The 14,791-nt window shown below is 42.5% G+C and overlaps 1 protein-coding gene across 2 annotated transcripts in view; it reads right to left on the reverse strand.

Moving 5' to 3' along the window:
• LOC127630454 (glutamate receptor ionotropic, delta-2-like) overlaps positions 1-14,791 on the reverse strand; it is a 560,225-nt gene that overhangs the window by 92,667 nt on the left and 452,767 nt on the right. For both annotated transcript variants that reach the window (XM_052107985.1, XM_052107986.1), the window contains exon 11: positions 14,373-14,685. In XM_052107985.1, coding sequence (XP_051963945.1) covers positions 14,373-14,685 — 313 coding nt within the window. The remainder of the gene's footprint in view (positions 1-14,372; positions 14,686-14,791) is intronic.

The following is a 14,791-nucleotide window of genomic DNA, read 5'->3' on the forward strand; positions in this document are numbered from 1 at the left end:
CCCTTGCGGCACCTAAAACCTTGAGGCCGCAGCTCTCCACTGCGGCTTCGGCAATGGAAGCTTTGAACATTGCCCACTCCAGTTCAATGTCCCCAACCTCCGCAGGGATGCCTGAAAAGCTCCGCCGGAGGTGTGAGTTGAAGATCTCGCAGACAGGGACCTCCTCCAAACGTTCCCAGTTCACCCGCACTACTCACTTGGGCTTCCCAGGTCTGTCCAGAGTCTTTCCCCACCCCCTGACCCAACTCACCACCAGATGGTGATCGGTTGACAGCTCTGCCCCTCTCTTTACCCGAGTGTCCAAAACATATGGCCTCAGATCCGACGACACGATTTCAAAATCGATCATCGACCTTCGGCCTAGGGTGCTCTGGTACCACGTACACTTATGAGCATCCTTATGTTCGAACATGGTGTTTGTTATAGATAATCCATGACTAGCACAGAAGTCTAATAACAAACATCCACTTGAGTTCAGATCAGGGAGGCCGTTCCTCCCAATCACGCCTTTCCAGGTGTCCCTGTCATTTCCCACGTGTGCGTTGAAGTCACCCAGCATCACTATGGAGTCCCCTACTGGGGCCCTATTCAGGACTCCATTCAGGGTCTCCAAGAAGGCCGAATACTCTGAACTGCTGTTCAGTGCATATGCACAGACAACAGTCAGAGTTTTCCCCCCCACAACCCGTAGGCGTAGGGAGGCGACCCTCTCGTCCACCGGGGTAACTCCAACGTAGTGGCGCTCAGCCAAGGACTCATGAGTATCCCCACACCCGCCTGTCGCCTCATACCCTGGGAAACTCCAGAGAAGAATAGAGTCCATCCCCTATCCAGGAGTACGGATCCAGAGCCAAAACTGTGCGTCGATGTAAGCCCCACCAGATCCAACTGGTAACACTCCACCTCCCTCACTAGTTCCAGCTCCTTCCCCCCCAGTGAGGTGACATTCCACGTCCCCAGAGCAAGCCTTTGCTGCCCGGGTCTGGTCCGTCGAGGCCCACGGCCTTCACTGCCGCCCATATGGCAGCGCACCCGACTCCTGCGGTTCCTCCAATGGGTGGTGGGCCCAAGGGATGTTGAGGGGGGTTCCACGTCGCTTCTTCGGGCTGTGCCCGGCCGGGCTCCGTGACAACCCTGGCCACCAGGCGCTCGCCGACGAGCCCTCCATCTGGGCCTGGCTCCAGACGGGGGCCCCGGGCTTCCTCTGGGCAGGTAACTCCTCCTTTTGCTGTTTTATCCATGAGTCATTGTGAACCATTCTTAGTCTGGCCCCTCACCTGAGACCACTTTGCCTTGGGAGACCCTACCAGGAGCACATGGCTCCAGACAACACAACCCTCAGGATCATAAAGGCACACAAACCTCTCCACCACGATAAGGTGCTGGTTCCCGGAGAGGCTTTTTAATCATAATTCACTTATTAAAGCTAATTCCTAATACATTTCATTACCTAATAAGGTAAAATAAGGACAGTTTAATTTAGTTCATAGCTCACATATTTCAAGACCCTAAATTCCCTTCTAAATTTAGCATACCAAATATCTTACATATAATGGTGTGAGAATGAGGGCATGTTAAATTCCCTCCTAAATTTTGTGTACCAAATATCCTACAAGATCCAAGAATTCTGGTTGAGGGTTCAGAATTGTATGTGATGTATTGGGCACTCAAATTTCATTTTGCCCCAGACTCTGTATTTTAGGCGATGGGGCGATCATTAGTATAGGGGATAAATACATAAGAAATTGTGACCTATTCAGTGTCATGATAGGGAGACAGATCATTCTGAGGGGATGGAGGTTGGCTGGTGCACCCCTCATATCGGGAGTAGTGTACGGAGATGGGCAGGGTGGCAGCACCTGAAGAGATGTCAGATAGAAGGCTGGGCAACCTGGGGGTGTTTGATATGAAGTTGGACAGCTATCCAACCTTTTTGGAGGGCTCTCAGTGTGGGCAGTGGAGAGGGATTTATCATTTGAATGTGTGTGATTACTATAATTTTTTTTTATATTATATATATATATATATATATATATATATATATATATATATATATATATATATACACACAAACACACAGATACAGTACTGTGCATAAATCATAAGCACATACGATGTTTCACAAAAGCATGTGCCTTAAGATGGTTATTTATATCTTCAGCTTTAGTGTGTCAATAGGAAATATAAATGTTAGTTTATATTACATTACTTTTGCAAATAGAAAAGATTAGAACAGAAGAACAGGGAGCCTGGCAACAGATGTTATGGCCCCCACAAAGGACAGCCTAAATAGATTAGCAAATTCTCCAAGAAGCTTAGAACATCCTATCTGCCAACAACCAAGACAAACTGTGTACAGGTGTACCTAGGAGAATTGGTGATGTTTTAAAAGCAAAGGTTGTCTCACCGAATAGTGATTTAGCTTTTTTATGTTTACTGGACTTTATATGACATTAAGTGATAAATGAAAACTATCTATGTCATTATTTTTAAGACATTCTCATACATATATATATATATATATATATATATATATATATATATATATATATATATATATATATATATATATGAGGATGTCATTATTTTTAAGACATCCTCATATATATATATATATATATATATATATATATATATATATATGAGGATTTATATATAGATTTGGCTTTGACCACAGGGATGTTTATGGGTTAGGGTGGGGTTGGGTATTGGGAGGGGAATAATGGGGGTTAAAAGTTGATTCTGTGCATTAATATTTTGCATTAATGTTTAACTTTTCTGTTTCATGAGTTGTAATCAATAAAAAGTGTCAATCTGAAAAAAAAAAAAACTTCCACCCATCCAAATTACAGAGGTCAAAGCGCCCCTCCAGAGATACCAATTCCAACATTTGCAACAGGATTTTTTTGCAGTTCCTCCAACACAAATCTTCTTGGTTTGTAAATTTTGGACTGGAGGGTCATCTTGGGGCTTGAATTTGCCTGTCTATTTCTGTTTCCTTTTGCAGCTGTCTGTAAGATTAAATGTTGGGAAGGTGAAGACCCGCAAGCCACTGAGGGCGTGCGTGTGTGTGCTGGTTTGTCTTGCCCCTGGCTGTAAAGATTAAAGCTAACGGTAGTCAGAGTCAATCCTATGTCTTGCTGAAGAACCCCAGCGCTGGGTCTCTGTGTGCCAGCGATAAGGCAACGGGCATGTGGTTAAAAAAAAAGAAAGAAAAAGAAACAGAAAAAAATGGCTTGTTCTGTTCTCCTATCTATATCACCCTAAGTGTCAGACAAAAAAGGGCTCTTCAAAGGCATTATAATGTCTCTCTTCAGACTGACACATGACGCAAATCTACAATGTTGGAGTATTGCGCTTTTAATATTACAGACTTGATGGAGGAGTGAGAGAAGCGAGAGGGAGCTCAGTCAGAATGATGATGAAAGGAATAAGAGAGGAGAGCCGAGATGAAAGCGTTGATTGAGGCCCGTGGCACTAACATTCATTGTGATACCACTCGTTTGCGTGTGTATGTACTGTATAAGGGCTGTTTGGGGGGTGGTGAACGGAACTTCTTGGCATTGGGGGGGGGTCAGCACAACATTAACTGGATGTCTGTGTGTTCGTATGTGCGTGTGCAAGTCCACAGTACTGTATGTTGCAACGTACAAATATAATTGCGGTAACAGAACATGTGTGTTGCACCTGTTCTGTGGCACCTGTTCTGTGTGCCATAGAAAGTGGTCTAATTGTAAGACACTTAGATGGCAAAATGATACAACCTGTCACCTATTTCTCACTTTCTATTTTTTACATCTCCCCATAGTTTGTTTCACCCCATTGTCATCTGTTGCCACAAATTATCCAAATTTACAGTGGCATCACGATAAACTGTAACTTGTAAACCTCGAGTTATCCTTGATAATTCCATAATCATGACATTCCTGGTGGACACACCCTATGAAAAACTTTATGTTGAAAAAATACCAGGGAATTCTTTAAAAACTAAAATTGTATATTTTCGGAAGAATTGGATGGCTGCCAGGGCATTGGTACTGTCCATGGTTTCCAAGATGTTCTGGGTGGATGCTTTTGCATTTTTAGGTGGATGTTAAAGGGTTCTAGGTGGTTGCGTGCTAGTTCAAGTCAAAAGAGCCCACACCCACGTTTCTTTGACGTTCTGGTCCCAAGATATGGCTCAAGACTCTCCTTCAATGTAAGACAATGCAAACTATATATTTTTTTTTTTTGCTTGCAGGTGAAAATCTGAAAATCCAAATGCCTGATCGCCTGGAATAGTAAAAACACATCTCTCCTCAACGAGCCAAAGAATTGAAGGTATCAATTATGACTAAATCACAAACAGTATGGGAGGAGTTACATAGCAAAGTTTGAGAGTTTGAGGGTATGTTTGAGGGTGGATTGTTCAAGTTTAAGCAACAGTAGTAGTGATGCTTGCATCAAGCACCACTATTTAGTTCTACCTAACTTAAACTTTTGTCTGTACAAAGCTAAATATGGAGGCAGATAGAAAATGCACTATACAACTTTAACAAAGCCTGTTCACAAAGCAAAGCTACAAATTACATTACAATATACTGGGTGCACTGTCAAATTTGCACATTGTAGCTGTTATACCATCAGGCACAAACACCAACTTTACCTCTAATATTTTATTTTTCAACACAATCTTTTGTATTGTGTTGCAATGCCTACAGTGTTACATTCCAGTACTGAAGTGCTGTCAGTGAAGAAGCTTATCAGGATCATAGGGTATTATGGAGAGAAAATAGTGAATTTCAGTGCTTTACAAAGCTACAATTCATGAAGAAAGGTTACTGAGCGATCATTTCACCTAATTAAAGCAGTTCCTTTAGTAAGCTTAAGACATCAGGGAGCTTGGTATTAATTACACATTTTACTACAAATGCACACAGATAAAAGAAACATTTCTGGAAAATGTACTTTAGCTCTGATAGTGTTAGGTTCGAGTCCTTAGTCAAGTCCGAGTCTTAAAGGGGCCGAGTCGGACTCAAGACCGTGTCCATAGCAGTCCAAGTCGAGTCCGAGTCCAAATTAATCTGTTCATGAATCTGAATTAAAATTGTAACCGTATTTTAAACTTCACAACTAAGAAAAACAGTTTGTCAATATAAATGTAACAAACACATCTGTTGCATTTTATATATATATTTTATGATTAGTATCCTGCTGAACAGACTTCAAAGTGGTTTCAGAATGAAAGCATATGCTTTAGGCGTATGAAGACAAAACTGTCCTTCAACACACTTCTTATTGTGTTCAGTTGACATTTCAGTTATTTGTTGCTTTTTCCCCTCCACTCAAACATTTCCCCTCCACTCAAACATAAAGTGAAAGCTGTGTTAGTCATTACAACCAAGGTTATGTTTCAAATAAAAAATTTTTTTTTATTTCTAGATAATTTTCAATGTCATTTAAATTTAATTTAGTTTTATTTAAAATGATCCCTATCTAAATAAATAATAGTCTATACTGAGATTTTATTCTGAATCTTTTTTCTCTATCTGCTGAATGATTTGGGAAAATACAGTAAATACAAATGAGTCAACAGTAGTAATTAGCACTCACTGAGAAGTTACATCTCATGATTTGACTGCAAATGCTATATCCAAACACACTGGAAAAGCCCACTGATAATATTAGGGACATGTCATCACGGACATGATTTTCTAGTTAATTTGCGGGAAACCGCACAATGCAGGGCTGTTCCCTGTCAAAAAGCTACACTTTGATGCTGCGCTGATTTAGCGCTTTGGGAACAACTTTATGTGACCAGCTGTGAATATGTGTGCAACACGTCAATGAAATTGACCAGAATTTATAGCCTCTGCTGTTGACATCATTGGTTGCACCTGTAGCAGGGCTATAAATAGATGCATCACAGGTGCATTGTCAGATCTTTTGTCTTCAGATCATGCTGTGTGTTGTGCTTCTTGACTATCAGAAATAAAAATAAAAAAAAGAAGAAAAAGAATGACTGATAAATAAAGCAAGCGGTGTGTGTTCCCATGTTTACACTCTATGGATGAAACGGACAGACACCAGTTTTGTTTTGTGTGTTTGGGGGAAGAGCATGCTGCTCTTGCATTGGGGCAGGGCGGGTGCGAACATTGCAATCTGTTTACAGTCAAAATGCTTCACACTCGTCTCGCTTACTTCCAAGAGCCAGCGCCCACTCTTTCATTGTTGGCCTCTTGAATAGATCTGGCTGAGGAGCAAGAGACAGGTCCGTCCCTATAGCTCGCTCTCTCCCCAGATCCAGCTGATCCTTCTCGGAAGCCTGAAGCGCACTTCGGCGCCTCTTCAGTTCACGAGGGGGACGCTGAACCTCTGAACATTCCACGCACAATAAAAAAAACAGCTGAGGAATTACTCGAGATGGTTACTCGGGCTGTGGCCAGACTACAGTTAGACTGGCCACACGAACAAGAGACCCCCAAACACTCCAAACTTGAAGACATATTTCTGTCTGGTGGTCTAAAAAAAAGGGGAAGGGAACGCTATATCAATCCCTTCCTTTCTTTGATGACCTCCATGATGAGCTCTCTCGTTCATGGAGGAAATCTTATACTTCCCGTGTCTTTGTGCCCTCGATGTCGACATATTTGACTATTGTGGGTACGGAGGCACAGGGGTATTCAGTGATGCCAACGGTAGAAGAGACACTTGCGGGTTATCTCTTACCTGGCTTGGCATCATCACTAAAGAGACCCACTCTCCCCACTAAGCCATGCAGGACCACCTCCACGCTTGTGGGGAAGGCTTATTAGGCAGTAGGTCAGGCTGGTGCTGCCATGCACACTATGACAGTGTTACATGCATACCAGGCTGATCTGTTGAAGGACCTGAGTGCGGGCACCAGGTTCGACGAAGGGGCTTTCTCCAAGCTTCGTCGAGCCACGGATCTGTCTCTCTGTGCAATCAAGCAGACGGCCCTCGCCATTGGCCGGTCTATGTCTGCTTTGGACAGCATGGAGAGACACTTATGGATCAACCTGTCTCATCAGAGACAAGGACAAAGTTTTCCTTCTCGAAGCGCCGGTTTCGCCTTATGGCTTATTTGGTGACGCTATGAATGTAGTTATCACCAGTTTCCACAAGGCAAATAGTAAACAGGAAGCCTTCGGGCAATTCCTTCCTCGCTGCACTCAGGGGGAGGGGCCCCTTCTAGAAGGGAGGCTCAGAAACAAAGGGAGGCTCAGAAATAAAGCGTGGCAAGTCGTGCTCCCCCTCATAGAGATTGGGGACCGGCTCGTCGCCCTCAGCAGCCCCCAAAGCAAGACCTCAGGGCAGTCATTTCTAAGAGGATAAAACCCTCACGGTCTTGCGCCCCCACGAAAATGTAATTGAGCTGCAGTCCATGGCCACGTTTACATGCACATTTCTGATAGTGTTTGCAAGCTTCACAGATAATTAGATATCCATTGTTACATGAAATCAGTATATTCTGAATTAACTAACACATGAGTATTCCTTTACAATGATTCTCTACTGGAAGTATTGAAGAAGATGGTCACTCTGGCCTTTTATTACACTACTTCTGCTCAATCATGCAATAAAATCTTTAATTCTCATAATTAATTTAATTGACAACAGCACACAAGACTGAAATAAATAGCAAAATTTAGGCCATAATTCTGTTACGGTGCTTTCATCTATCTACATATTGATTTGAATGTTGATTTATTTTATGTTATGACAACAATCTGTCTCCTCTTAGCTCCAAACTGTGTCTCTAAATGGTTTACTTTTTACAATGGCTTGTTGTATATGTAGCATGCTATTAATTTTTCATTTGCTTGTGCTAATATAAATGAAAATTCCATTACAGTGGATATTCTGAATAAGGTGTTTACATGACAAAGAATTCTGATTAAAACAGGCATAAGTTGTTTTATTTGGATGTCTAGAAACTGGAATATTAAATCAGGTTTAGAAAGTTACACTAATCACATTAATGTGTTTACATGATACATACATACATTATACAGAATATTACCAAAATAATGATTATTATAAAAAACATTATTGTGCACAAAAACACAGACTATCCATCTTTTTCCTACTCCCCATAATGCTTTTCACGATATATGGGCGTTACTTCCGTTAGGAGGTAAATAACACAGTTGTCAGTGCGTCATACGTTCATTCATTCTTTTTTTGTGGTGTTGGGCATTCATTCATACATCCAGATGTGGGAGCACAGGCTTAATAAGGACAATGTATGGATATCCCTTCTTTCTTTATTAGAGAGTTGGGAGGATAATTTAAAGAAGTAGCCTTGGGTTGTATGTACAGCCACGAACTGCACATGCTTGTATGTACAGCCACGAACTGCACATGCTGTCCATGAGCTCTGTAAGGACACCATAATGCGTTCCAGCCTAAACGATTTAAATACAGTATAATACAATACTCATTAAGACCTTCTTTACACTTGGTATTAAGATGCATCTCGGGTGAACTGATCACATGTGGTCAGACGAGACACATCGCTGTTTACACCTGGTCGTTTAAATGCGTCTTCTGTGACCACTTAAGTTTGGATATGAGGGGAGGGTCTCTGATTTGAAGATGACATACATCAATCCCTATGTCTCATGTGTTACTGCATGATATTACAGCGCAAAATAGTCAGAAAAGGCATAGAAATTGCAAATAGAAATGTCTCTCTGCACACACGTGCATTTATAACTTACCTCTGTATGTGCTTTTGTGATCTGATTACAAAAGATTTTGCACCATATTTACACCTGTATTTAGCTCTGACCACTTGACATTGGCCTATGCATAATACCAGCTGTAATCAGGGTCTAAAATTACTGCAACTTGAGGCAACGAATGCTATAGAACAACTTCCTATGTAAGTTGCACCCACATCCATTTCCCCAGTAAGACCACCTGGAAAAAGGTAGATATAGTATTTCATTCTTTCTGTATGGAACTCTTTTACAGAAAGACACTCAATATGAATGAATGTGAAAGAAAGGTATTTGTTTAAAGGTCTATATTAAACAAAAACTCAAGATGGATGTGAAGAGAGTGGAAAAGGTTTTTGTGAGGCAGATGAAAGTGACTCATCAGAGAGAGAGAGAAAGACTCCAGCTATGCCATTCCAGCTACGTACCTTCTCTCCCCACTCTCCTGTTTTAGAGAATGGGTGTATTTGTACAACCAACTCTCCACAAAACATCAAACAAAAACTGAGACAAAAGGATGATAGTGATAGTGTTGGGGGAATGTTACAGTGCATTTGTGCATAGATCTTTCTGTCTCTGTTTGGTTCTTGTATGGTAGCCTATTCAACAGCATGCAATCAGCTCAATTTACAAAATTTCATACTAAAAGACACAAGTACTTCATTCATTGGTCTGATGAAACCGCATTAATAAACTAATTTCTCACTATAATGACTGCATTTCAAAGAAGCATAGATTGCAATTAGAACAGCAATGAACCCAGATGCAGGGGAGCAATTAGGTTGTCTTATTATAATCATGATCATTATAACCAGTTCATGTAGATTTACTGATTTGTGGTTGGGGGCAATTCCATGTTAATGTCAACGTTTTACATTCCATTCCATTTCCACAAAATTGTGTGTACCAAAGGAACAAAACCCAATACATTTTACAACATGAATGCTTTGAAATAGATTTGTAAGTGCATTGTTTATCCCCCACACTGCTGTGCACCAATAAAAAAACAGAGTTCCCCTTCTGTCACTCACTCGACGTTGTGTCGAATTAAGTGACACAAGGGGTCTTCCTGGGACACCAAACGTACCTCTGAACTTGAGAAAAGGCCAATGTCAAGTTGGCAGACAGAATTTGCATGCCCCGCCCCAAGTCGAATGAAGTGACACAAGGGGTCTTCCTGGGATGCCAAACGTACCTCTGAACTTGAGAAAAAGCCAATGTTTTGGGTTTTGCATGTATTTAGATTTTTTTGCCAAGTTGGCAGACCAAATTTGCATGCCCCGCCGACCAAATTTGCATGCCCCTTCCCTTTATATGGGTATAAAGGGAAGCGGGGCAGCGAGTGTCGAACGGTTGTGCAACAGCAAGCTGAGTTCACCACTGTTCCACTTACCTCTACTGGTGATAAGCACTCCTGTTGGATCTACGACGTGTTTCCAGCTGGCGTTCTCCCACGCCCTTGGGTGCTTCGATAGCGCTTTCATTGCCTGAAAGAGTGTTTCTCCTCCTAAAAAGAGTTTATTTCCTCTAAAAGAGTTTGAGTTCCCACTCATAAAAGAGCAGTTCACAGCAGGTGTTGAACGTCCTTTTCAGGACGTGTCTTTTTAAAGATATCTTTCCGCCTCTGTGTAGTTCCTGGATGCGGTTGATTTCTCTCCACTTCTGACAGTCATAAAAGCTGCCTCACGTGCCTGGGCTGCGATCACATGCAGGCAGCCATTGATCACACGCACATAAGCCATTTATGAATGGCTCATGTTCTCAGTGCGTGAACATAGCCATGGCAACATTGCCGTCGTGGCTTTCTTTTCTCAGGAGAGAAAGCCACTTCAGCCGCCACCCGCATCGTTCATTCTTCCCACGGGATTGAGGACGACCCGGCTGGCGATGAAGGCAATTTGGGGATGACGACAGGGTCGGTTTCGCCAGGTAAATCCCCACGAACCAGCACGCTTGCTTGCTTCCGTCCGAGCTCGGGATGAGTGCGGCTCACCTCATGGCCCTTGAGCCCCCAGAATTGGAGGACGACATCGCCGCTGCATCAGAGAGTGTCAGAGCGGCATCTGATGCTGATGACTCATTTGGGCTGCCACCTTCGGGTCTGCTCACCCAGTCTGAGGCTGACACGCAGATGTCTGCTATGCTTTCCCGAGCCACCGTGAGTGTGAGGCTGGACTGGAAACCTCCGTCCCCCCCCTCATGGCTACTCGATCGGTTCCTCTGGTCATCGTACTTCATCGTACCCAAAAAGGTGGTGGGTTGTGACCAATTTTAGACCTGCAAGTTCTCAACTGGGCTTTGCACAGACTCCTGTTCAAAATGCTCACGCAGAAACACATGCTTACTGTATTCGACAGCTAGATTGGTTCACGGCAGTAGACCTGAAGGACGCGTACTTCCACGCCTCCATCTTGCCTCGACACAAACCCTCCCTGCGGTTCGCGTATGATGGCCAGACGTATCTGTACAAGGTCCTCCCCTTCGGCCTGTCCCTGCCCCCTCGCATCTTCACGAAGGTTGCAGAGGCAGCTCTTGCCCTGCTAAGGGAAGTGGGCATCCACATACTCAACTACCTTGATGACTGGCTCATCCTGGCTCACTCTCGAGAGTTACTATGCGCTCACAGGGACCAGGTGCTCAGGCACCTCAGCCGTCTAGGGCTTCAGGTCAACTGGGAAAAGCTTGCCCCGGTTCAGAGCATCTCTTTTCTTTGCATGGAATTAGACACCAACGAGCGTGTTCTGTTAGTGCTCAGGTGCCTCGCTCTCTTCGAGCCCGGCACAGCGGTTCCTCTAAAACAATTCCAGAGGCTCCTGGGGCATATGGCATCCTCAGCCGCGCTGCTCGGGTTGATGCATATGAGACCGCTTCAGCACTGGCTACAGACTCGAGTTCCGAGATTGGCATGGCACCACGGCACATACCGTGTGACAATCACCCCTTCTTGCCGTCAGACTTTCAACCCTTGGACAGACCTCTGCTTCCTGCGGACCGGAATCCCCTTGCAGCAGGTGTCCAGACGTGTCGTGGTCACTACAGATGCCTCTCAACAGGGTTAGGGTGCCATGTGCAATGGGCACACTGCCACTGGGCCAGCACAGTACCCCGGCTGCGTTGGCACATCAACTGCCTAGAGTTGCTGGCTGTATCTCTTGCCTTACGGAGGTCTCTCCCACTAATCCGGGGCAAGCACGTCTTGATCCGTTCAGACAGCACCACGACAGTAGCGTACATAAATCACCAAGGTGGCATGTGCTCTCGTCATATGTCACAACTCGCCCGCATCTCCTCCTTTGGAGTCAGCCATGACTCAGGTAGCTGCGTGCCACTCACATCCTTGGCAACCGTAACACGATGACGGACACGCGGTTGCGGCAGGTTTCGCCCAGCGGAGAGTGGAGGCTCCACCCCCAGGTGGTCCAGCTGATCTGGGACCAATTCGGCATGGTACAGATAGATCTCTTTGCCTCCCAGGGATAGTTCACCCCAAAATGAAAACACCCTCCCGGCATCCCAGATGTGTATGATTTTCTTTCTTCTAAAGAACACAAATTAAGATTTTTAAAAGAAATTTCAGCTCTGAAGGTCCTCACTATGGAAATGAATGGGTGCCAAAATATTGAAGCTCCAAAATCCACATAAAGGGAGCATAAAAGTAATCCATATGACCCCAGTGGTTAAATCCATGTGTTCAGACATAATATGATAGGTGTGGGTGAAAAACATTTCTAAGTAATTTTTATCATAAATTCTCCTCTCTGCCCAGTAGGGGGCGATAAGCTTTAAGACTGTGAATCACCAAAAACATAAGAAGAAGAATGGGAAAGTGAACCTGAAGTGGATATTGACTGAACAGTGAGGAGAATATATAGTAAAAAAAAAAAAGGACTTAAATATTGATCTGTTTCTCACCCAAACCTATCATATAGCTTCAGAAGACATTGATTTAACTACTGGAGTTGTCTGGTTACATTTATGATGCCCTTATGTGGATTTTGGAGCTTCAAAATTTTGGCACCCATTCACTTGCATTGCATGGACATTCAGAGCTGACATATGCTTCTAAAAATCTTAATTTGTGTTCAGCAGATGAAAGAAAGTCATTCACATCTGGGATGGCATGACGGTGTGTAAATGATGAGAGAATTTTCATTTTTGGGTGAACTATTTCTTTAAGTACAGTGTACACAAACAAAATTTGGTAAACCCAAAGAGATGAATACTTTAGTAACATAGTGAAGCTGATGTCTTTTTGAGGTTTTTGACTATTAACAGTGGTAAACAGTTGCCGCTTTTATTCACGTTGATGATGTAATCAGGCCATAGAAAATATGGTGAACAGAGACCAGCAGGGGCAGGGAGAAGGAAACAAACCTGGGTGTGGTCCAAGCAATTGAACCAAGTGTAAAAGCACCCTTAGATGTTTTTGCAACAGTTGTGACTTGCAAGATCAAACATCTGTAACTGTTTTTTTCCACATTATATTGTATGGAGAGCCAACCCTTCTCCGTTGCCCCTGTATTGTTGTTTCTAGATTGTGTTTTTTAAAGTGTGTTGTTGCCTCCAAACGAGTAATGTGACTTTGTCACATCCATATTGGAAGTTAATTTCCCTGAAATTGAAAAAAACCTGTCTAGACTGTGATTTTTCTTTTCTGCACAGGTTTAAGTAGATACATACAAATGGTTTGATTTACTGATAGTTATTAGTACTTTCTCTGAGAAGTTTCATTTCACGTTTGACTACAAATGTCACATCTCTAACGCTGGAAATGGCCTTAAATCTTTAATCAGTCTGTCACTAAACATGTAAAAATATTAATAGGAATTAACAAGTTCAACTATGTAGTTAATTACGCACAACATCTTTCCTATTTCCCTTGTCTTGTATTCTTCTCTCATTTTTCTTTTCTTTTTTTTTGTAAGTTTACACTTCCCTAACAACATTTCCGTCATCCATTGTCCATTAGTCAGAGTAAATTAAAATAATTAAAATGTTTTTTAAGCTTTCATTCATATATGGCTTTACACTTCTTAACATCTATAAATGTTTTTTTTTTTTCTAAAAATGTATATAATTAACATATCCCTCATTTTGAATGGGCATGACACCTCTGGATCTGTTAATCATTATGTAACAATTGTTAAAATCTTTATAGGTGTTAAAAAAGTGAAAAGACACATAGAAATGAAAGTTAAATAAAATGTGTAAGTATTTGAATTTACATTACAAAATGCTCAACAGATCATAAGTTAATTTGAGTTAAATTTATTAGTAAACATTAACAAGCACATTATCTCATATTTATCTAAATACATTAACTAATGATCTGTTTTATAAAATGTTTGTAAATGATTTATTAAAAGTTATTATAAAGTTTTACCAAAACCAGAAAGTGCAGATTTGATCTGAGAATAATTAATTTTTTCTTTGTCTTTTTCCTCTTTTTGTTATGTATAATCTTTTGTCCACACAACGTACCTGTGTACGATCACACTCTTCTCCTATAACATACAGACACTTTAAACAGCATGTGAGCACATCAAATTGTATTTCTGCACCGCTGTTCTCTTTGTATTCCTTGTTTTATTCCTCTTGAATTGTTCTTTCTTCTCTGAGTACAATTTGCACATGAACACTCACACTTACCCTGCTGAACGAAGGAGCCATAGACGAACCACATGGAGTTGTAAAGGGTGGTGGAGGAGACAGATCCCATTGGCAGTCTGGGCGGGTTTAGCCAGTTGAGGAGATACACCAGAGTCCCCACTAGCAGCACTGTGCCAGCTATACAAGCCCACAGAGAGAGGTCGAAGGGGGCTAGGCATGCAAACATATCCATCGTCCTCTCTGCCTTCTTCTGCAACACACCCACGGAGTAGTCCATGTAGCGAGTGGTGAAGTCTACCACACTCTCTCGCTCAGGAGTGATGGTCAGGGCTGAGAGACCCACATCTGCTCTCTGCCAAACAAACAGACACACAGAGAACACACAAATTAAACCCAGAGCATGTGAAGAACAGATTCATATGCACATCATGGCTAAAGCCTAAGACAAGAAACACAGT

The sequence above is a fragment of the Xyrauchen texanus genome, chromosome 37, assembly GCF_025860055.1.
Source record: "Xyrauchen texanus isolate HMW12.3.18 chromosome 37, RBS_HiC_50CHRs, whole genome shotgun sequence".
Classification (NCBI taxonomy): Eukaryota; Metazoa; Chordata; class Actinopteri; order Cypriniformes; family Catostomidae; genus Xyrauchen; species Xyrauchen texanus.